The sequence below is a fragment of the Corythoichthys intestinalis genome, chromosome 14 (genome assembly GCF_030265065.1).
Source record: "Corythoichthys intestinalis isolate RoL2023-P3 chromosome 14, ASM3026506v1, whole genome shotgun sequence".
NCBI lineage: Eukaryota > Metazoa > Chordata > Actinopteri > Syngnathiformes > Syngnathidae > Corythoichthys > Corythoichthys intestinalis.
The window spans coordinates 13,858,935-13,880,850 of NC_080408.1; the positions used below are offsets into that span (position 1 = coordinate 13,858,935).

General features: G+C 36.8%; 1 protein-coding gene and 1 long non-coding RNA gene across 4 annotated transcripts in view; one reads left to right on the forward strand and one right to left on the reverse strand.

Moving 5' to 3' along the window:
• Positions 1 to 17,185, forward strand: part of LOC130929476 (uncharacterized) — a 32,755-nt gene extending 15,570 nt beyond the window's left edge. Inside the window, exon 3 of the long non-coding RNA XR_009066900.1 lies at positions 16,306 to 17,185. This is a non-coding gene — a long non-coding RNA (uncharacterized LOC130929476). The remainder of the gene's footprint in view (positions 1 to 16,305) is intronic.
• Positions 4,249 to 21,916, reverse strand: part of LOC130929474 (caytaxin-like) — a 28,918-nt gene continuing 11,250 nt past the window's right edge. For 2 of the 3 annotated variants that reach the window (XM_057856625.1, XM_057856622.1), the window contains 9 exons: positions 21,371 to 21,529; positions 21,167 to 21,269; positions 20,970 to 21,101; positions 19,858 to 19,944; positions 16,340 to 16,438; positions 16,200 to 16,226; positions 14,320 to 14,367; positions 13,986 to 14,034; positions 4,249 to 4,715 (listed from right to left, as the gene is read on the reverse strand). In XM_057856625.1, coding sequence (XP_057712608.1) covers positions 13,995 to 14,034; positions 14,320 to 14,367; positions 16,200 to 16,226; positions 16,340 to 16,438; positions 19,858 to 19,944; positions 20,970 to 21,101; positions 21,167 to 21,269; positions 21,371 to 21,529 — 695 coding nt within the window. In that variant the 3' untranslated portion in view covers positions 4,249 to 4,715; positions 13,986 to 13,994. Of the gene's footprint in view, positions 4,716 to 10,869; positions 11,686 to 13,985; positions 14,035 to 14,319; positions 14,368 to 16,199; positions 16,227 to 16,339; positions 16,439 to 19,857; positions 19,945 to 20,969; positions 21,102 to 21,166; positions 21,270 to 21,370; positions 21,530 to 21,916 lie in introns of those variants that run through there. The other variant, XM_057856624.1, reaches the window with a different exon arrangement.

A 21,916-nucleotide genomic window follows, 5' to 3' on the forward strand; every position in this document is an offset into this window, starting at 1 on the left:
AACCGGCAGGCTATCGTGGCGTCGAGCCATGTGACTTGCAGCCCGGGCGACTCATTCACCGCTCCAGGGTCGTAAAAGACGATTCTCCGGCAGCTTGCTGACTAACAGCAAGTGGTCCATTCCTCATGTTTGTTGTATTTATGGTTAGATTTGACTAGCTATCTTATCTCACGCACGTGTATTTGTCAAGGAAGGGACCTTTCCTTCTGATTATTTTTACAATGTGTATATTAGGGCGGCTAATCAAACATTTACATTTTTTTCTCTATAATTTTAACTTTACTTTTTACAGTTTATTCACCAGTGTTGTTATCGGCAGCTCTTTTAATTTTCATCTTAGTCTTTTGGACGATAATATTTCTTCGTCATAGTCATATTTTAGTCATCTCAAAATGTGTTTGTCTTCGTCTAGTTTTTGTTGACGAAAACTCAAGACTAATTTTGTCTAGCTTTAGTCGACGTTTACGAAAAATTTTTTCATCTGAAACATTAAAAATGTTACTCCCAAAATAAATAAATAAAAATAAATGAAGGTTTCCAACTACAACACTGTATTTCAAAGGAACATTGACAGACGAGCACATATTGTAGCGTCTACAAGGACAACATGTTGATTAAACATTTTCAATTAATTATACCCACCTGGATGCCACGAACTGTATGTAAAAAAAAAATGTCCGAGAGTTTAAGAGGATGCTCGCTGTTAGCTTTAGCCTATTGCTAACACGAACGCATAGCCATCTAAACTTAGCTTAGCTAGCTAAGTTGCATTTTGCGTGTGATGATCACTCAACACTATTGTCGTACAACATGTCTCCTAGCATGTAGTGCAGCGCTACAGATGTAAATAACAATCAAAATTCATGTTCTGTGCTGATTACTTCTTCAGTTACTGTTCCAGTTGTTTCATTAATTGCTAGCTCTGGTATTTGGTAACGCTTTATTTGACAGTGACGCCATAAAACTGTCATAAGACACAACACACTTTTAAAGGCTAAAATGAGTGGCACAACCAGAAACTGCTACGATGCAGGCCAACTACACATAAAATGTCACACATTGTGAACATGTGACGGAAACTATTGCGTATTTTCGTCTCATTCTCGTCTCGTTAGACAAAAACTGGCATGCGTCTCTTAATGTTTTGGTCCCCCAAAACACATTTGCTGTTCGATATTATCTTGTCATCGTCATGAAAAAAGTGTTCGTTGACGAAATATTTTCGTTTTAGTCATTGTTGACGAAAACAGAACTGTTACTCACTCAAAAAAAGATTTGGGAAGAGCAAAGTAGAATTAAGCATATGTTTTGAGCAAAAAAAACAGGTTTTGATAATTATGGAAGCCACATAAAAAAAAAAAAAAAAAAAAAAAAAAAAAACAGCTTGATCTAAGTTACTTGTAAGCTGTACAAGTAACAAGCTAAGTTACTTGTAGGCTGTACCCGATATATAGATGTTGTACTCAATAGCAACCTTATCCGTGACTTTGTGGTACATCTTTCCTTGACAAATGGATGTAAGTGATGTGATTCGTGGTTAATAATTTTACCTTGTTGCATCAATAAAAAGAATACAACACCTCTGCAAACTCACGGATAAGTTTCCCGGTGACAACACCAATATATTAGCCGCAGCCTACAAATAACTTTCATACACTGCAGTAAACGCATCAGTAAAAATAAGGAAACGTCATAGTAAATCAGCTATTGCCCACTGAGTTTCCAAGGTTTAGCTTGGAATATTTAAGCTCCATTAAGTCATAAATAAATAACAGTTAAAGGGAACCTCAGACTTAAAGGGTTGTAGGCTCTAATAAGCCACAATTGCTCTCTTTTACTAAAATATGGTCTTAGAAACACATAAAATATCGGCATTGATTTAAAAATCTATAATATTTCGTACGTTTCTACCTACGGAGGGCGCCATCTTTTATGTGCGCAATGGACGCTCGTGGTGATGACGTAATTGGACTGGACTGGGAGAATGGCTGTGCTAGCTAGCAAGCGAAGCTCGTATGACGACTGCCATGATTTTGTCACATTCTGCTGCTGGTCAGATTGTTGTTTTACAGAGCTGTGGGATGAGTTCCCATTGTTGTACCTGCATCCAATTCCAGCTCATCAGCAGTGTCTTTAAACCGATCCTAGGCAGGTTGCCGAGATATTGACATGCTGCCATTTAACCATTTGTATATCCCTTCGTTGCTGTTGCATCATTGCCTTTTTTTTTTTGGTTTGTCTGCCTCTCACTGCGGTTTTCCCTCTTTTTATTATTTTTTTATTTTTTAATAGACCCTGCCCAACTGTCACGGAACCTTTTTTCGTCTCCCTTTTCACGATCACGTGCTCTTTCTTTGTTGAATAAACCCTTTTAAACAATCCCACTGTCCTATCTTGCTTCCGCATTCGCGGACCGTTGTTCTGCAATTCCTTCCAATGCGGCGAGACAACACATGCGCACATTGGTTAAAAGCGGCGAGTACCTAATATTTGTGTTTTTATTACCTTTTCATTGCCTCAAAATACTTTTTGCATGTGCTTCCCTCTCAGCATTGTGTTTTCTTGTGGTAGCTTTAAAGCAGATTGTTAATCTGTTGACCACATTAGTCACGTCGCGTATTTGAACCACCCTTATTTGATATTACTATGTTTAAGTCATTTCTTAAGGCATCTTTAGTATGTTCTGTCTGTATGCATCTAAACAAAACAAGCTGAAATCGCACGGTAGTTTTTGGGGTGTCAAATTCGCCGGTGTAGCACATTTTGGCAGAACACCGGTTTTGTCCTAATCTCGTCTCATCCCGTCTTTCCTGTTCAGTTTGCTTTTGCTGCTCGTTTTGTGAAATATCGACAGTGCTGTCATGCTCATTTATGTCCCTCTTGGGTTCAAGTTTCAAGGGCTGAACAAAAGACATGTTTATGTTGCTAGAGTCATACTCTGGAAGCCCGGCAGCGTAACCCAGTGACGTCACCGCCCTGCGATGTCAACAACAATGGTGACCTATGAGTTAAACAAATTTTACAAATTGTATAAAAACTAGGGCTGTCAAACGATTAAATTTTTAATCGAGTTAATCACACCTTAAAAATTAAGTAATCGTAATTAATTGCAATTCAAACCATCTCTAAAATATGCCATTTTTTTCTGTAAATTATTGTTGGAATGGAAAGATAAGACAAGACGGATATACTGTATACATTCAACATACTGCACATAAGTACTGTATTTGTTTATTATAATAAAAAATCCACTAGATGGCATTAACATTCTTTCAGTGAAAGGGATCCACGGATAGAAAGACTTGTAATTCTTAAAAGATAAATGTGAGTTTGTATATTGTGGCTAAATATTGCCATCTAGTGTATTTGTTTAGCTAAACGAAATGTTTGAATAATGTTTGACCTAAGTCTGAGTATTATTTTGCATACCTTTTTTGATTGGGAATGCCATTTCTCTTTGCATTGAGCGCTTTTCTTTTTTGTGAACATTATTTTTTTGGAGGGACAGGAATATTATTTTTGTTATACGTTCAGTAAATGATACAGTAGCGACTAAACTGTTCCGCCCAAATGCATGATGGGAAGTTGGTCAACCATGACTGTCAGTGGTGGCTGCAAATGGTATATCTTCTCTGCGATGTGTTCAATACAGGGTGTTAAGAAAAAGATCATCTCCTGTCATTCTTCCCCACGTTGCTCGCCACAATAGTTATAATTGTTGTGGAAGAGATGCCAAAGCTTTTGCCAATAAATAACAAGGCCCAATGAATGCCTGTGTCCACTTCCCTCGCTTGTCTCTGCCTCTTAGCTCTCAATATATTTAAAACGGCGCCATTGTAGTCTGTTTGCGGCAATGCGTGAGTGGACTGTTCCGCGCATGCGTTAAATGCGTTAAGTATTTCAACGTGATTAATTAATAGAATAAATTATCACCCGTAAACGCGATAAATTTGACAGCCCTAATACAAATTATCACCCGTAAACGCGATATATTTGACAGCCCTAATACAAACAAAAACATCAAGAGGGGTTTTAATATCAAATTATTTTAACTCGTACTAACCTTTATGTTTTAAGAACTACAAGTCTCCCTTTAAAGGTGTGCTATGAGTGAAAGTAAACATTTATTAAAGGTGCACCAACAAATGTCCTAAATGATTTATAACCTTTACCAGGAAGTTTCAAAAGCATTCTGTAAATGAGGTGAATATCAGCAGCTAAATAAATACCATAAATGATCACACCAAATGCAGTATGACAAGCGTTTTTATTTGTTCTTGCTTAGTTCTCTTTCCAAAATATTACAAATATCACAGCATGTCACGTTTATAAATACACTTTCATCCTTTTTTTTTGGCTTTGTTTGTTTACAATTTCCATCTGGCAAAAATGACACATAAATGACAAAAGATAAAACAGAAATTGACAAGCATGCCACCTTTGCATCGTCAACGGAAGCTCCAGAGAACATCAACGTCATTGCACGTAAATCAACCACATGGCATTCATAATGACAAAATGTATAAGACACCTTTTTTTTCTTTCAAAAATATATGTACACATTCCCGCAATGCGAATGAAGAGTGTAAAGCTTTTTAGTACAAGCTTGTGTGAAGCATGTATTCCATTTACTTGGCAGGATGTGAGTGACAAACGATTGTCTTGCATGTTTCACATCCAGGCAAGCGGTCTCAGTTCAGGCAATGTTCAAATTTCTGCAATGGAAACACACAGGATTGAATTAATTCCCTCATTTGCAGTAAGAAAGACGCTGGTTAAAACATCACATATCTCCACAGAATCATAAATAGAGTACAGTCATGCGGAAAAATTAGGACACCCCATGAAATATTCAGTTCTTTATTAAGAAATGTTCACATATCAATGTCTGATCTTGTTTTTTCTTTATCTCTAGAATAGAAAGTGATTTAATTACAGGTGAACAACAAAAATTAATATTGTTTTACTCTTTAAACCAAATATATAAACAAAAGTGCATATTCTAACTGAGGAAAAAGTTAGGACGACCTAATAGCTACTGTTACCCCCTTTGGCTGAAATAACTTCAGTGAGACACTTTTTGTAGCCATCTCCTCCTGTACAACTCCTCAACGCAAAAATATTTTCAGCTGTGAGATGTTTGAGAGGTTTCTTGCATGTACAGCCCGTTTCAAGTCACCCCACAGCATCTCAATGGGATTAAGCTCTGGGCTTTGGGCTCGGCCATTCCAGGACTCCCCATTTCTTCCTTTTCAGCCAGTGGTGCCTTGGTGGATTTACTGGTATGTTTTGGGTCATTGCCATCTTGCAGGGTCCAGTTTCGCTTCAGCTTTCATTTTTCACAGATGATCTCACATGTTCCTCAAGCACCCTCTGATACACAATAGAATTCATGGTGGATTCTATGATGGTGAGCTGGCCAGGTCCTGCTTTAGCAAAGCATCCCCAGACCATGACTTTCACCTTCAAGCTTCACAGTTGGGATGAGGTTCTTTTCCTGGAATGCTGTATTGGGTTTACACCAAACTTGTCCTCTGTTCTGGTGTCCAAATAATTCAATTTTAGATTAATCTGTCCTAAGAACATTTTTCCAGAAGTCCTGGTCTTTGTCTACATTCACTCTGGCCTTCATGTTCTTCTTGGAAAGCAAAGGTTTCTTCCTTGCACACCTCCCATGACGGTTCCGTTTCTGATTGTAGGAGCATGTACTTTCACATCAACAGTAGGAAGAGCCTGCTGTGGGTCCCGTGATGACATTTTAGAGTTTTTGGAGACTTCTTTTAGCATATTGCGGTCTGCTCTCGGGGTGAACTTGCTTGGACGACCAAACTTGGGCATGTTGGCAGGTGTTTTGAATGTCTTCCACATGTAGACTATTTTCTGGACAGTGGAATGGCTGATTTTATATTCTTTTGAGATCTTTTGGAATCCCTTACCAGACTTATAACTGTCTACAATTTCTTTCTGAAGGCCTCAAGCAGCACCTTTGATCCCACCATGTTGTTTTCTCTCACTTCAACAGTCAGGGGCACATCAAACTAAATGTGAAGTTTAAATTAGGCAAGCCTCTTTCAAAACACTGGGCAATGATGTTCTATTCATGGGTACCTGATGTACTAGTAATACACCTGTGTGTGATTTTAGCCATTTTAAGTGGGATTGAATGTAGGGCTGCCCAATTTATTCCTCAACAGAAATTGCATTTATTTAAAATTGCATTTGACAGAAAGTTATTTTAAAAAATCTTTTTTCAGTTTTAATTGTTTAGTTCTATAACTTTAATGCCTCAATATTGTTAAAATTGATATTAAATATCCATATTACCAAATATGTTAGAAAACATAACATAACTGTATGTTTGTATACTGTATGTTGCCTTTGCAGCATCAAGTCATCTCAAATGAGATCATATGAAATGTTGTTTATGTTAATAAGTATGTCAATGTTTCCTCAGCTTGAACCCTGTCAAACATTCCCAGACCAGCTCATGACATCTAGCGTATGGAGCGCACCTGAACCACGGGATGAGCCCAATGCATTTTTTTCTCCGGTTTCAGGACACCGTGTGCGATGGCGTTCAATTTGCCCGGGGGGCTGGGTTGTCCCGGGGGCTCGTTGTTAAAAATAGAACCTATTGCTGGCGTACAGGACGACTTAAAAAGATTAACAGCTGCGCTTTATGTAACACTGGCGTCCTCAGGGAATATGAGGTGTGAGGATTGTGTGACACACACAAATATGCACACACATTAAGCTGGTGACTTGGCACACTTTAAGTCAAGCCAAAGAAAAAAAACTTGCATAATTAATCCCAAGGTATTTAAGTAACGATCAAAAAAGGGAACGTCTAAAGATGTCTTATGGTGAAAAAAGCCAACAAAAATGCTCCCAAGAAAAAAACAGACACTGAGAACTGCATTTCAGAATATAAATAGCACTTTTTTTTTTTTTTCATAGTTTGGCTGGGCATGGGACTTATACCCGAGGCGATTTATATGTTGATACTTGCCTCTACTTCAAGTTGATGTAACTGTTTAAAAGTGATACTGAAGATGAAGACTTGAATAAATTTGGTAGTGATTTGGAGTGAGAGTAAAAGTCTATTTTGTTTATCGTTATTTGAATAACTGTTAATGTGTCAACAGATACCTGATTAGCACTTTGTTATCCATTTTATTACTACTCCAGGCAGTGTTGTTAATAACGGCATTAGAGTATAACTGCATTACTAACGGCGTTATTATTTTCAGTCGTGAGTAATCTAATTAATTACTTTTCTCATCTTTGCAACGCCGTTACCGTTACTGAGGATGTAAAGTCGTGCGTTACGATGAGGTTACTATGTTGGCTGAATGACGCGATAAAAGTGAGAGACACAGACTCACGGAGAAAGCAGAGCGGGAGTGGGGTTGGAGGAAAGGGAGTTGGGACGCCGCTGCAAACTCGATGCTAGGTGGCTCCAATAATACCTGACCCTGACTGTAGCCGATAGCCTACAAACTACGCCCATGATGCTACGATAGGTATGACATGTACAGAGAACTTATATGCGAAATGATAGACTCGCCGGCGTTAGTAAACAGCCGCCATCTTAAAGCAGTAGACTTCTCAGGAAGGCTCTGTTGTAGAGTACCTTCGAAGCGAACCTTTATTAACTTTTTATCTAAAATATAGTACTCACAAATCAGCAAAATCTTGACTTGAATCTATCATTAAATGATGAAACAGTTTTAAAACTTTTACATGTCAAAAGTAGAGAGAAGGGAACTACCGTATTAGACCGAATATAAGACGGTCCTGGTTATAAGAGGACCCCCTCTTTTTCAAGACTCAAGTTTGAAAAAAGACTTTTTGAACACCAAATTACTTTTTATACAGAAAATAATGACAGTATATCTCAAACAAATGATTGTAACAATATATTTGAGAGAAAAAGCATGTTATTCTGCCTCATGCAAATCTTAATATCTGTGTGTAAACTAAAGTGCAATCACATTCGTAAACGAATGGCGTCTTGTTTTTGAAATGTAAATAAACCAATCTATTGTGATAAAACAACAAAATTGCAATAACTGCATTAACCATCAAAGTGAAGTCTAACTACAACTGTGGTCTTGAAACAAATCTGAATAAGGAAAAACATTGCAATAAAATGATGCAAACTGGTTAAACTTGAGAGTAGCTGAGATCTGTCATGACAGAACATCGCTTCAATGATATCTGGCTCCATCTAGCGTCGTAAATGGGTATAACATCTAGACCGCGAATATATGACGAACACCACTTTTTCAGTCTTATTTCAATGCAAAAAAAACATCGTCTTATATTCAGGCCAATACGGTAATGCAATAACGGGAGCAATTTTAACAACTTTAACGGTTGATTCACAACATTAAATGACTTCCAAACATAGCAAAGGTTACTATCTAACAATATCCGCAATTCCCCTTTATCTAGTTAAGTTTAGGGTAAAGAATTGGGCTAGGGCCAATTGTGCCAAAAACCCGTTGAACTTCACGTAGTGTGACCTGTTTTTTTTTTTTTTTTTTTTGGAATGAAGAAAAAAACATGAAAAGTAACACCAGTTGCTTTGCCAAGTAACTAATTACTCTTACATTCAGGTAACTGAGTTACTAATCAATTACGTTTTGGGAGAAGTAATTTGTAACTATAATTAATTACTTTTTTAACAGCACTGACAGTAGTCCCCTGGTTACAAATGAGTTCCGTTCCTACGCTGGCGACATATCCCGAAATTTCCGCGTAAATTGGAATGAACCGTTTAAGTACATCTCAAAATAACTATCCAAAATGTCCAGTATTGTATTTTGTTTAATGATGGAGGATACACTGCCCTCTAGTGGCAGCGTTGGGTCTGGCTGGACTGTCTCCTTGTATGACTGAGAAGCAGACGTGTGACATGGATAAAGGACAGTTGCGCTCTGGTTTGAGCCACATAAGGCTGTAAGTTGCTTCAGCTAATATATGTTTGTTTGTGTATGTATAATTAAATTTACAGCTGCAGTTTGTAGAGTTACATGTGAGCGATTTGCTATGAGAATTGTAAATGCGTTAGCATTCGTAGCATTTAAGATAGTGGACTTTGTTAGGCAAATTAGGCTAATTTAATCTAGTAAATTTACATATTGATCAGACTAAATGGACGTTTGAACACCAATTGTTTTGTGGCAAGTGTTTTCTTGTTAAAATGCATGTCATTTTGATCATAAGTGTACGTGTATGTTGCAGCTTTACAAAATGTCAAGAGTGAAGGAAGTAACAAGCTTTAAAAAGCATAATTTAGGGTGACCATATTTTGATTTCCAAAAAAGAGGACACTCGGCCCGGCCTCGAGATACTTCAATTTTACTCGAAGTTCACTCAAAGATGCCTATATCACTTTAATATATTTAAAGTGTGCCTCCTCAGTCTAGACAGAAAAAAATCAGTTTTATTAAAAAAAAAAAAAAAAGCCATATAGTATATATTATATACTATATGGAATTTAAAAAAAATTAATGACAAAAAAAAAAAATCATGCACACCCGTGGAAATATAGTACAGTCAATACAGACACACAGTAGGCTTGTGCCACATAAATTTTTTTATAAATTACTATCACGACAATTGTTGTTGAGAAATTGTTATTCTCACTCTATTTTTATTTTCATTCAATGTTCTAGATTACACGCAAAAAATAACCAAAATAAACTGACAAACTATTCAACCAGCATGTTTCCAAACGCAGCAGTTCAAAACTACATTTCCCATAATGCCTAGCACGGCTTAGCTCACTGATAGCTACCCTATTAGCGAGTACCGGGAGACGAGGCAAAATGAAACTTTGCTATCTGTGCTTACAATCATCGGTAGCGCAACAATTTGACATCAATTTTACAGATCACGCCAGTACAAAGCTCCGACAGAAGTCAACAGTTGCCATTATATCAGAATTTATCGTAAAAAACCTCTTAACAACTGGGCAGGAAGCTTCTACTTAAAACATAATACCAACATTAAACCAAATACACGAACGCAGAACAATTAATACAAGACTAATACAACATACTGCATCTCTTTGTACCCATATATTGTATAATATATAACAGAAGACACATGAGTGACATTAACAGAAGATAAACTTACAGAAAGGTGTACGGAGCACTATAAACGTCTCTTAAAATTACTCCTTATTGTAGTCTGTAACTGCCTCTTCTCTTGCCAAACCGTCAACCCAGTAGATGGCGGTAATGCCCCATAATACAAGGGGTAAACTGTACTCCTTCTCCCGCCCCTACTTGTAGAAGCCACGACAACGCAGGCAAGCGCTGCCCCCCAGCGGCCGGAGATACTCTCCTCAAATTGGTCCCGTGAAAAATCATAAAAACCGGACATTTTCATGAATTTATAAAACCAGGTCGGATGACGAGGACATGACGTGAAAGATGGACATGTCCGGGCAAAAGAGGACGTTTGGTCACCCTAGCATAATTGCCTTGTTTGCTATCTGTAAAGCTGAACACCTTCACGTTTAGAGAGGACAGAACACGTCATATTAACGAAGTAAAAATAAGATACTGTGAGGTACAATAAGGTAATGTTTGTGCGACTAAGGGGAAAAAAAAAAACTAGAGACAAAATGGCGGACGAAACTCCTGCGTTGTAAAGTCAAAATCGCGTAAGTAGAGCAAGTCGTTTTTTTCCTTCTTCAATGTGTATTTTGACTGGTGCAAGTTATAGTCCGTAAAATACGGTATATAATCATTGCAACACCTTTTGGTCCAAGTGTGATGAAGAAGGCCTCAAAATTAGTCCATGTGGTGCATTTTTTGCAGTTTTTAGGGCTGCAAAAAAAAAAAAAAAAAAAAAAAAAAAAAGTAGCTGGGGTTTTTTATAGTTTTGAATATTGCTAGGATTTGGGCATGTTTCCAAATTGTAAAAGTATACTTATATTTATTTATTAAAAACAAAAAAAAACAAAAAACTAAGAAAAACAAATTATTATTAATTATTTCAACAATATAGTATAATTGGTGCAATAGTGGTCTAAGTCATCCAATCTGATTATATGATTATACTAGATGGTAAATAACACCCCAGCTACACCGCTACTCATTTACTAAGCCTTCTATCTGAACCTGACTGGGGATGATTTTACTTGATGTGAAGTGGAAATGGGAGTTGACCCACAATTGCATTGATGAATGAGGAAAGGTGCTGACTGCCCTCAATATTTCAGCACTTGGATAACCATGCCTTGTGAAGTAACATGCAGCTCAAAATTCAAAGCTTGTTAATTAGCATGCGGCTCGAGTCAAATCTATCATACGCCCTGTTCCAGTTAACCCAAATATCTTCTCTCATTTTGCATTTTAGAAGAGTATTAATATTCCTGTGCTCGTTATGTTAGCTTATTAGTCCCAAACCAAAAGGTGGAGATGTGACACGCTGGAGCTCACTGTTAGCTCGACATGTCAAAGGGTATGTTTGGTGTCACAGCTCACTGTACATTCCCCATCACAGCTGCTTGCCAGCTACTGTAATTCTGGATCTTGAGGCCACTGGCCGAGAGCCAAAAGGCAAAAGTCAAGCCCGTTTCCTGACACTGCCACCGCCTAGCTAAAATGGTCTATTACAGTGATTCTCAATGTCTGGGAGAAGTTCCACTCGTGGTGCATCAATTCTCTATGGGAATGCGAAAAAAAATAAAATTTAACACATGACATACTGTTGGAGAGTACATTTTTAACATTTTAACTCAATCATAGACTTCACTATATGTTGAGGAGACAGCTCCTACAGACATTGTGCCACAGCCTCCCGTAAGAGGGTGGGCCAGGCAGAGAGTCATTGAGGCTTTCACTACGATAAACTCAAACACGCTGCGTTCTAATCCCGGATTTAGGTGGAAACAGGACGAAAGTTTTAGCGCATACAAGCAGGCAGGAGCGATTTGGTTGAGGATTCAAGGTAATTATTATATAAACTAGCAGCATGCATGCATTTTGAAACGTTGTGAAAAAAAATGAAATGAATGGAAAAAAATTTCGTAACATAAAATGAATGATAACTGCCCAGTTTTTTTCCCTTTAACCAAGAATCTAGACTGTTTTATGTTCATATAAAACGTATGTTCATGTAAAATATCAAATTAACCCATAGGCTTTCACTACGATAAACTCAAACACGCTGCGTTCTAACCCCGGATTTAGGTGGAAACAGGACGAAGGTTTTAGCGCATACAAGCAGGCAGGAGTGATTTGGTAGAGGATTCAAGGTAATTATTATATAAACTAGCAGCATGCATGCATTTTGAAACGTGAAAAAAAATGAAATGAATGGAAAAAAAAATTCGTAACATAAAATGAATGATAACTGCCCAGTTTTTTTCCCTTTAACCAAGAATCTAGACTGTTTTATGTTCATATCTATAGATATTCCGAGATTTACGCATTTATTTATAAGAATTTTCTACTCAAAAAGCGCTTTTTTGTAATGGACGGCATGTTGGATTTTGTGTCCATACACAATAGCGTACGCGTTAACTTTACATTAAAATAATTAGGTAATTTTTGGCCAACTGCCCGTTTATTGGCAAAAAAAAAAAAAAATTGTAGCATATTGGCCCGAATAAAATACAGTGTTTTTTGCATTGAAATAAGACTGAAATAGTGGGGGTTGTCTTATGTTCGCGGTCAAGACATTATACCCATTCACGACGCTAGATGGCGCCAGATATCATTGAAGCGATGTTCTGTCATGACAGATCTCAGCTACTCTCAAGTTTAACCAGTTTGCATTATTTTATTGCAATGTTTTTCCTTATTCAGATTTGTTTCAAGACTACAGTTACAGTTAGACCTCACTTTGATGGTTATTGCAGTTATTGCAATTTTGTTGTTTTATCACAATAGATTGGTTTATATACATTTCAAAAACCAGAAGCCATTCATTCACACATTTAAAGGTTCAGATATTAAGATTTGAATGAGGCAAAATAACATGCTTTTTCTCTCAAATATATTGTTATAATCATTTTTTTCAGATGTATTGTAATTATTTTCTGCATAAAAATTAATTTGGTGTTCGAAAAGCCTTTTTTCAAACGAGTCTTGAAAAAGAGGGGGTTGTCTTATAATCAGGGCTGTCTTATATTCGGACCAATATGGTAATTTAGACATTTCTACGTCCATACAAAATAAAATCCGCTTTTACATGTTTTATTTTACTAACCCTAAAAACGACGAGGGTCAGATAGCCGTCAAGACATGCTGAGGCAAGAGGGACATTGGAATTTAACCTAAATAAGTTGTGATTCCATATAGAAAAATGCCAAATTTACTTTTGTTGAGTAAAATTAAGATGGTTTTGCATGCGGTCATCAAGTATTAAGAAAACTGAAAACTGAGTGATTTATTAGCTGTTGAAAACTTGTCACATGTCAAAAGTGCACTAAATTAAAAAAAAAAAAAAAAAAAAAGTTGCTATTTCGGGCATAAACTTATAAGATATGTTAAATATTGCTATTGGTCCTGAAAATATAGGTCATTATCTCTGCATTTGGTGATTTTTGTGCATCTAGTGTAAAATCTGAGAATTATATAGTCATTTTAAGTTTTGTTATATAAAACATAATTAATCGGGATTTTAAAGGGAAAGACTTTAAATTTTTTGATGCCGCTGCTCATGAAGACTCACATATGCTAAGAGAGGTGCCTGTTTTGGTTTTAGGTTGATAGCAGCTTTGGTTTTGAAAATATTTCAATTTTAAGTTTTCGAAAAAAGGCCCCCTACGGAGCGGCCTCACACCCAGTTTCTCGTTAACAGATAGTGAACTCTATGACTCAATGGCAGCGAACGAGTTTGCAGACACCCTTTGCAAGCCATAGATTGATAAAATAATAATAATTTGAACAACACAGAAAGCTCAGATTCAAGAAGCCCACTAACATCTCAATGTAGCCTAGCATGACCCCAACACTTACTTTTGAATTTCAGATTTCGCCCCCAATCTCGGCTATCGTTTGCTTCAGCCTGGAAGGAGGGAAAAACATCTTTAATCAAGTTAGAGAGAACGTAGTTAAGATGATTCAAATCTGTTCGTGGGTGTTGTTTGTACCATTTTCAAAAAATGTTTAGTTGCTTAGCGGCCATGGTTTTAAGGCGTTTTAGAAACTCGTTCATCTTAACTATTGTGAAAGTGTAAAATTTTGTTTACCAGGGTATTTTTCTGCTTCTTCGGTTTTCTTGGTATACACTGCTTCATATGTGACATTGTGTTCGTATGGTGGGTGTCTACAAAGTGCAAAATGAGGTCACCTTTCTGTAGGCGGCAAAACGTTTCCATTCTGTTGCTCTTGCTCCAGTCTGCAAACATACAAATACTGTATTTGAGAAAGCACAATACTATTAAGAAAAAAAAAAAAAAAAAGTCTATTACTAGGGTTGTTCCGATCATGTTTTTTTGCTCCCGATCCGATCCCGATCGTTTTAGTTTGAGTATCTGCCGATCCCGATATTTCCTGATCCGATTGCTTTTTTTTTTGCTCCCGATTCAATTCCAATCATTCCCGATAATTTTCCCTGATCATATACATTTTGGCAATGCATTAAGAAAAAAAAAAGAATAAAACTCAGACAATATATACATTCAACATACAGTACATAAGTACTGTATTTGTTTATTATGACAATAAATCCTCAAGATGGCATTTACATTATTAACATTCTTTCTGTGAGAGGGATCCACGGATAGAAAGACTTGTAATTCTTAAAGGATAAATGTGACTTTGTATATTGTGACTAAATATTGCCATCTAGTGTATTTGTTGAGCTTTCAGTAAATGATACTGTAGCCATTTAACTGTTCTGGCCAAATGCATGAATGGAAGTGCAACCATGACTGTGTGTGGTGGTACCAATTGATATATCTTCTCTGCGTTGGGAAATAACATAGGGTGTTAAGAAAAAGATCAATTACGTTTCTTCCCCACATTGCTTCCCACGATATTTCTAATCGTAGGGAGAGGGATTGTAAGGCTTTAGCCAATTAAAAAAAGGCTCCAAAGGCTGCCAAAAATTCACTCTACTCATTTTACGCTGCCTTTTAGTTCTATATATCGGTAAAACGGCGCCATTACAGATTGAACGCGACAATGCGTGAGTGGGTCGTGCAGCGCATGCGTTAATTGCGTTAAATATTTCAACGTGATAAATTTTTTAAAAAATTAATTACCGCCGTTAACGGGATAAATTTGATAACCCTACCTTAAGCCTACACTAAAGACTCTGAATGAGTGTAACATATCATGTCTGTAACGTTGAATACAATTAGAAAACGATTTAATTAAAAAATATAGATATATTAAAAAAAGGCATGTCCGATATTTTTTTGCCGATTCTGATACTTTGAAAATGACGTGATCGGACCCTATCGATCGGGGTGCCGAGCGATCGGGACATCTCTATCTATTACTATTAAGAATAATAATAATAGTCTATCAGAATTACTGCAAAATTATAACACTTTATTTAAAAAAAAAGAAAAAAACATGATAAAAACAATATCATTAAATTATTTATTAATTATATTATTATTATATAGTGTATAAAAGAACTACTCTTTGTAATTTTTGTACTGCTTTGGCTTTTGTTTTTTTCCTTTTTTGTACCAAATATTTTGTAATGCTCTCTATTGTGCTTTTTATCATTTAAATATTATGAATGAAAATGTTTTACTATTTCCAGGATGCCTGTGTACATCTGGCCTAGGACTACAGATGAACACTGTAGATGAGCCCCCCCAAGTGGATCGTCCTTGGGGGGGGGCGTCAGAGATATTTTAACATTTAAAACACTATATTACAACTCCGCACATCATATCTTTCTGTTTGACCCGCCCCTCGCCCAACCACGCCCACTTACGCCAGCAAACCAGGCTCCTGGGTGCGGACACACCCCCATAACCCCCTAAATTCCACCCCTAGTTGTAATTTTTATATGCACTGTTCTTGCACATAAATAATAAACAATTATTATGCTAGCAACAAAATATTATGATAATAATTGAAGACTTTTGAAAAAAAAACCCACAATTTTATATAAAACAATGTTAAATAATGAGCATTAATATACCTTTTTTACAGCTCTGAAATTATTTCAATAAAATGATAACCATAACAACACACATAAACACCCACCTTGCTTTTATCTTCTCATCGTCGTACCTAGAATGAATCAAAAACATGTCAGAATCTGCATTGACTGATGTTAATGTTATTCGTTTTTTGTGTGTGTGTTATGCAGAGCCTGATGGCGGCCGAGAGAGAAAGCTACTTACTGCAGCACACACTCAGGCACCTGCACGTGCTCCATGGGGATGAGCAGGCTTAGCTCGTGCAGAGTATACACGTAACGTATCTTGTCCAGGAACTTCACGCTATGTCAAAGTTAGAAAGAAAGTTTGGTTCAATTACCTTTTATGGTAGTGGTGATAAGACAAAACATTTATTATACACACAATCATTAAACAAAAGGTATCAAAAAAAAAAAAAAAAGCGATGTTCCCTGTTAAGTCAGGTGTTTTTACTTCCTGTATCGTCTGATTAGTTTTTCATTTGCACCTGTCAGCTTCTCCCAGCTACTCGCCTCCAGCCCAGGTGTTCCTTGTCTTGTCAATTTGTTTGTATTTCGTTCCCTGCTTTCTTTCTTAGGGCAACACTAGGCAGCTTTTCAACCTTTATAAAATATTTGGTATAACATTTCAACCTTTATATAATATTTGGTAACACTTTACAATAAGGGTCCCTTAATTAAACATTAGTTAATGCATTTTTAGACAACTCATGTTTAAGTAACATGGCAATAATTCATTTAATCCCTTATCTAACATTTATTAATATATCAATGAACATAAATTAATGCATCATTTAATGCATTTTAAAACAATAACTAATGTTTAAGTAACATTACAATAATTCATATAATCCCTTATTTAACATTTGGTAATATATTAATTAACATTAGTTAATGCATTAGTTAATGCACAACCAGACAGTAACTAATAGTTTGGTAAAATAAAATTAAAAATAGGCCTATATAGGGTTAGGGTTTGTAAACTTAGGCATTTATAATTTCTTAGTTAAGGGACGCATGTGCTACACTTTACAACAAGGGTCCAAAAAGAGTTCAGTGATGGTTATTAAAGGTTGGGGGGGGGGGGGGGGGGGGACTTAACCATTTATAATTTCTTAGTTAAGGGACACATGTGCTACACTTTACAATAAGGGTCCAAAAAACATTTAGTAATGGTTAATTAAGGTTAAGTAATACTTATGAGGTACGTTCACGTGTAATAATACCATACTTAAGGTAAGGTTATAATACAGTATATAATGTATATACTACATTACTTAATATTAATTCACATATACATTAGTGCATTAATAAATAGTTATTAATGTATACTGGTACTAGTAAGTGATTATGTTATTTTGAAATGAGAAACATTGCTCTGTCAGTCCTTGGGTGCTGCTAACCTAACGTGTCAGCGTGTAACCTATGCTAGGCTCGGGGGCCGTGCAGTTTTACAGGGCGACAGTCAATGATGCACTTCCTTGACATTTGTGCAATCTAACTTTAAAATCCTATTCTTTCGTGATTCAGGAACCGATTATCTTGAAACTATTAATTTAATTTTTTCTTTTTTTTTGTATTCGGGTTGATTAATCAATTGCAGACTTATTGGTGCCAGTGTTGCCTGTAGGTTACAAGTTAGCCAGTAGAGGGCATGCATGCACAGCCTTCTGCCTGTAGTGTGCTGGGGCACACTAGTGCTTATTTTACACCAGTGTTTTGTTTTTTGTTTTTTTTAATTGAAATCTAGGATTTTATTGTAATTTGTGTTTAATTTTTGTGGTGTATCTTTGTAAATAAACATTTTTAGGTTTCTACAGGCAATGCTTACTTGTCTTGCTTCTTCCCTCCACCCTGCCTCACACCACACAATCCCATCACCAAAACCTGACATTGGTCTTGCTTTACAAAATTTATTCAACACAACTGTTCATACATAGAATTATATATGATTTAACTTTTATTTTTACCCCCATTAGACCTTAGCATGCTGCTGAAACATGACATGACGGGTTCGTGTCTCTAAACCAATAAATACTGTCATTTTTGCACTATAAGGTGCACCTGACTACAAGCCGCCATCCACCAATTTTGACATGGATCTTCATAGATATGCCACACTGGACTATAAGCCGCAGATGTCCTCATTGTATTATGGGATTTTTACACCAAAAGATATTAACTGGTAACACTTTATTTGACAGTAGCATAATAAGATTGCCATTAGACCAAATGAACCACCATGAAGCTTTGATCCAGTTGGCTGCAAAGCTTCATTGCTTCAAGAAGCTTCATTTGGCCATCACTGTTCTTTTGGGAGAGACGGTCAACCTCTGCTGCCACTGCTGTCAACACTGTTGTCGTCCATCATGCCTACTAGCATGCATTGCAGCGCTACAGATGTAAATAACAATCGAAATTCATGTTCTGTGCTCATCATATCTTCAGTTACTGTTCTAGTTGTGTCATTAATTGCTAGTTATGAAATTTGTAACACTTTATTTGACAGTGGTGCCATAAGACCATCATAATTATGACATGACACTGCCATGAGCATGTAAGAATGCTTATGAAAGACATCATTTTGTGTCATCCGGCAAATTATCTCACTTTTGAATGGATGTAAAAGATCCGAGCTAGACATCAAAGGAGTTAGCGACATAATTTGCCGGATGACAGTTATAATGACATCTGTCATAAGCATTAATTAATGCCCATGATAACGTCATGTCATAATTGTAACGGTCTTATGGCAGTCTTATGATGCCAACGTCAAATAAAGTGTTATCTACTAACCCAAATTAATCAACAAATAAGCCGCACTGCACTATAAGCCGCAGGATTCAAAATGAGGGAAAAAAGTAGCAGCTCATAGTCCGAAAATTACGGTACACTGAATTTGGTTGCTGTTGCCACTTCTGGGAGATGATTGGATGAAAGTTTACCCATCGAAATCAAATCATGAAGTTTGGCACGTCCTCTTTGCTATTTTTGCCTCTTTGAAAATGGCTGAACAAAAACAACTTTAAAAAAGGATCACATAAAGTGCTCATTTCTCATCAAAAACAAATTAACATGAATAACCAATAAAAGCATGAAATACGTCGACTAAAAAACTGCACTTTATTTTGATGTTTGAGTAAAAGTAAGCGCAGATTCTTTTTTTTTTTTTTTTTTTGCCCAGCAGAAAACATGTGGGTCTGAAGGGGTTAAGTAGTTTTAAAATATTTTTACGTTTTAAGTAGTTTAGTGTTTGCTAATGCCTACTAATACAAATTCATTTCCAAATTAAAATTGAGTACCCAATGCATTTTCATTGTCAGAAACCTTTAATAATGATGAATGTGCATTTAAATGAAAATATTAGTCATAAATGGTGTTTATTTATGTACTTTTCAAAAAAATTGTGAAACAAAACTAGATATCTGCCCATATATATTCCTACAATTATTATTCTTGTGTTTTCTTATCAACCTTTAACTATAATAATCAATGTGTTATATTATTATTACCCTTCAGCTTTGTTAATTTAAATATCATCTTCCCCTATTTATTATTTAAATCAAAAGTTTGTAATCACCATAAACTACTAACTAAGAGGTATTCCTCCTACTTTAAACTTGTCATACATCCCAAAAATAAAAAATAATCTTCATTGGCAATACAATCACTCATGACAAAACATGGACTGCAACATGTTTTTTTGCTGGAAATGTCACCAACCTGATGAAAGGTCTGGAGATGGCCAGAATTGTCCGGATGAACCACGTTGGGTGAACAATGATGAGACACTTGAGATTCTTCCTCAATCTGCAATGACAAATATTGGTCATACTTTATTTGATTGCTTTTCATGACAAGTGACAATAAGTTTCCTAAACCTAGGGTGACCAAACGTCCTCTTTTGCCCGGACAAGTCCTACTTTCACGTAGTATCCTCGTCGTCTGGGCGGGTTTTATGAATTCATAAAAATGTCCGTTTTTTATCATTTTTTACAGGACCAATTTGAAGAGAATCCCTCCGGCCGCTGGGTGGCAGCGCCTGCCTGCAATGACATGCCTCCTAGTAGTAGGGAGGGAAAGCGTAGTTCTTCTTGTTTTTGTTGGCAGTTTACCCCTATCATGACATGAGGCATTACCGCCATCTACTGGGTTGACGATTTGGCCCCAACGCATGCCCAGTTGTTAAGTTTTTTACGATAAATACGTATATAATGGCAACTGTTGACTTCTGTCGGAGCTTTGACTGTAAAATCCAGTTTGGTGTCGCATCGTTGCGCTGCCAATGATTGTAAACTTTTATAGCAAAGTTTGATTTTTGCCTCAGCTAGCTATCAGTAAGCTAAGCCACGCTAGGCATTATGGGAAATGTAGTTTTGAACTTCTACGTTTGGAAACATGCTGGTTGAATAGTTTGTCAGTTTATTTCGGTTATTGTTTGCGTGCAATCTAGAACACTGAACGAGAATATCAATTGAATGAGAATAACAATTTGTCAAGGACAATTGTCGTGATAGTAATTTATAAAAATGTTTAGTTGGCACATAGCCTACTGTGTGTATGTGTATTGAGTATTGACTGGACTACATTTCCATGGGTATGGTCACCCTACCTAAACCTAATTCAATTCCTAACCCTAACAAAATTTCTAAACCCTAACACTTTAAATCAAAAGTGAAACAATTTACCGAATGATACTTAATGACAACCTTCATAAGTTTTCATTCATATTCATGACAGGTGTCATTATGATTATGATAGTCTTATAACACTGTGTAACCCATTTTTTTTTACCTTATAATGACCTAATTATCATCTTATTATTATCATCTTACTTCCTGTCAATCATCTGGTAGCATTTCTTCAGCCAGCCGATGCCGGGCATCTTCCTGCGCGGCGTGGCGCCATTCAGGTAGACGATCATGTAGTCGTCGGCTACCAGCAGCTCCAGGCTGCTCACCACGTACCTGAACACAAACACACAAGTCAGTCAACTGAAGCAAAGTGTGAGCGAGCCTCCTGAAGTACTTACAAGAAGAGGTTCTCCATGATGTACGAGTAGTCGTCACAACTGCTGTCTGGGAGATAGCAGGCTGAAAACACGATGATGGCATTCAGGCCTTCTCCGTAATAGCCTGTTGACAAAGTGGATCAATATCTGTGCTAATGAGACTTTTCCCAAGTGGAAATGAGTCACAGAAGCGCTTTGGTGGGATCCCCGCTTCTGCCAACTCACCTCCGTGCGTGACGACCCTGAGGTATGGCCTGATGACCTGCATGTCAATACGTTGCTCCTGGTCGCCGATGATGACCGTTCTCCACAGGCGGCCCGATGAGTCCCGCTCCTCCTCGCCTTCGCCTGGAAGACATTTGGCGCTGGCAACGGGGGTGTCATCTGGAATAGAATAGAAACCGGAAGAGAGCTACTCTCATTGGAAAGGCAAATATTGACAATAAAGTTCTATTCTATTCTATTCTATTCTATTCTATTCTAACCTTGACATTACACTACAATCATGTGAAAAAATTAGGACACCCTATTAAATATTCAGTTCTTTATTCAGAAATGTTCACATATCAATGTCTGATCTTGTTTTTCTTCATCTCTGGAAAAGAAAGTGACTTAATTGCAGGTAAACAACAAAAATTACCATTGTTTTACTCATTAAACCAAATATATCAACAAAAATGCATATTCTAACAGAGGAAAAAGTTAGGACAGCCTACCACCTAATAGCTAGTGGTATCCCCTTTGGCTGAAATAACTTCAATGAGACGCTTT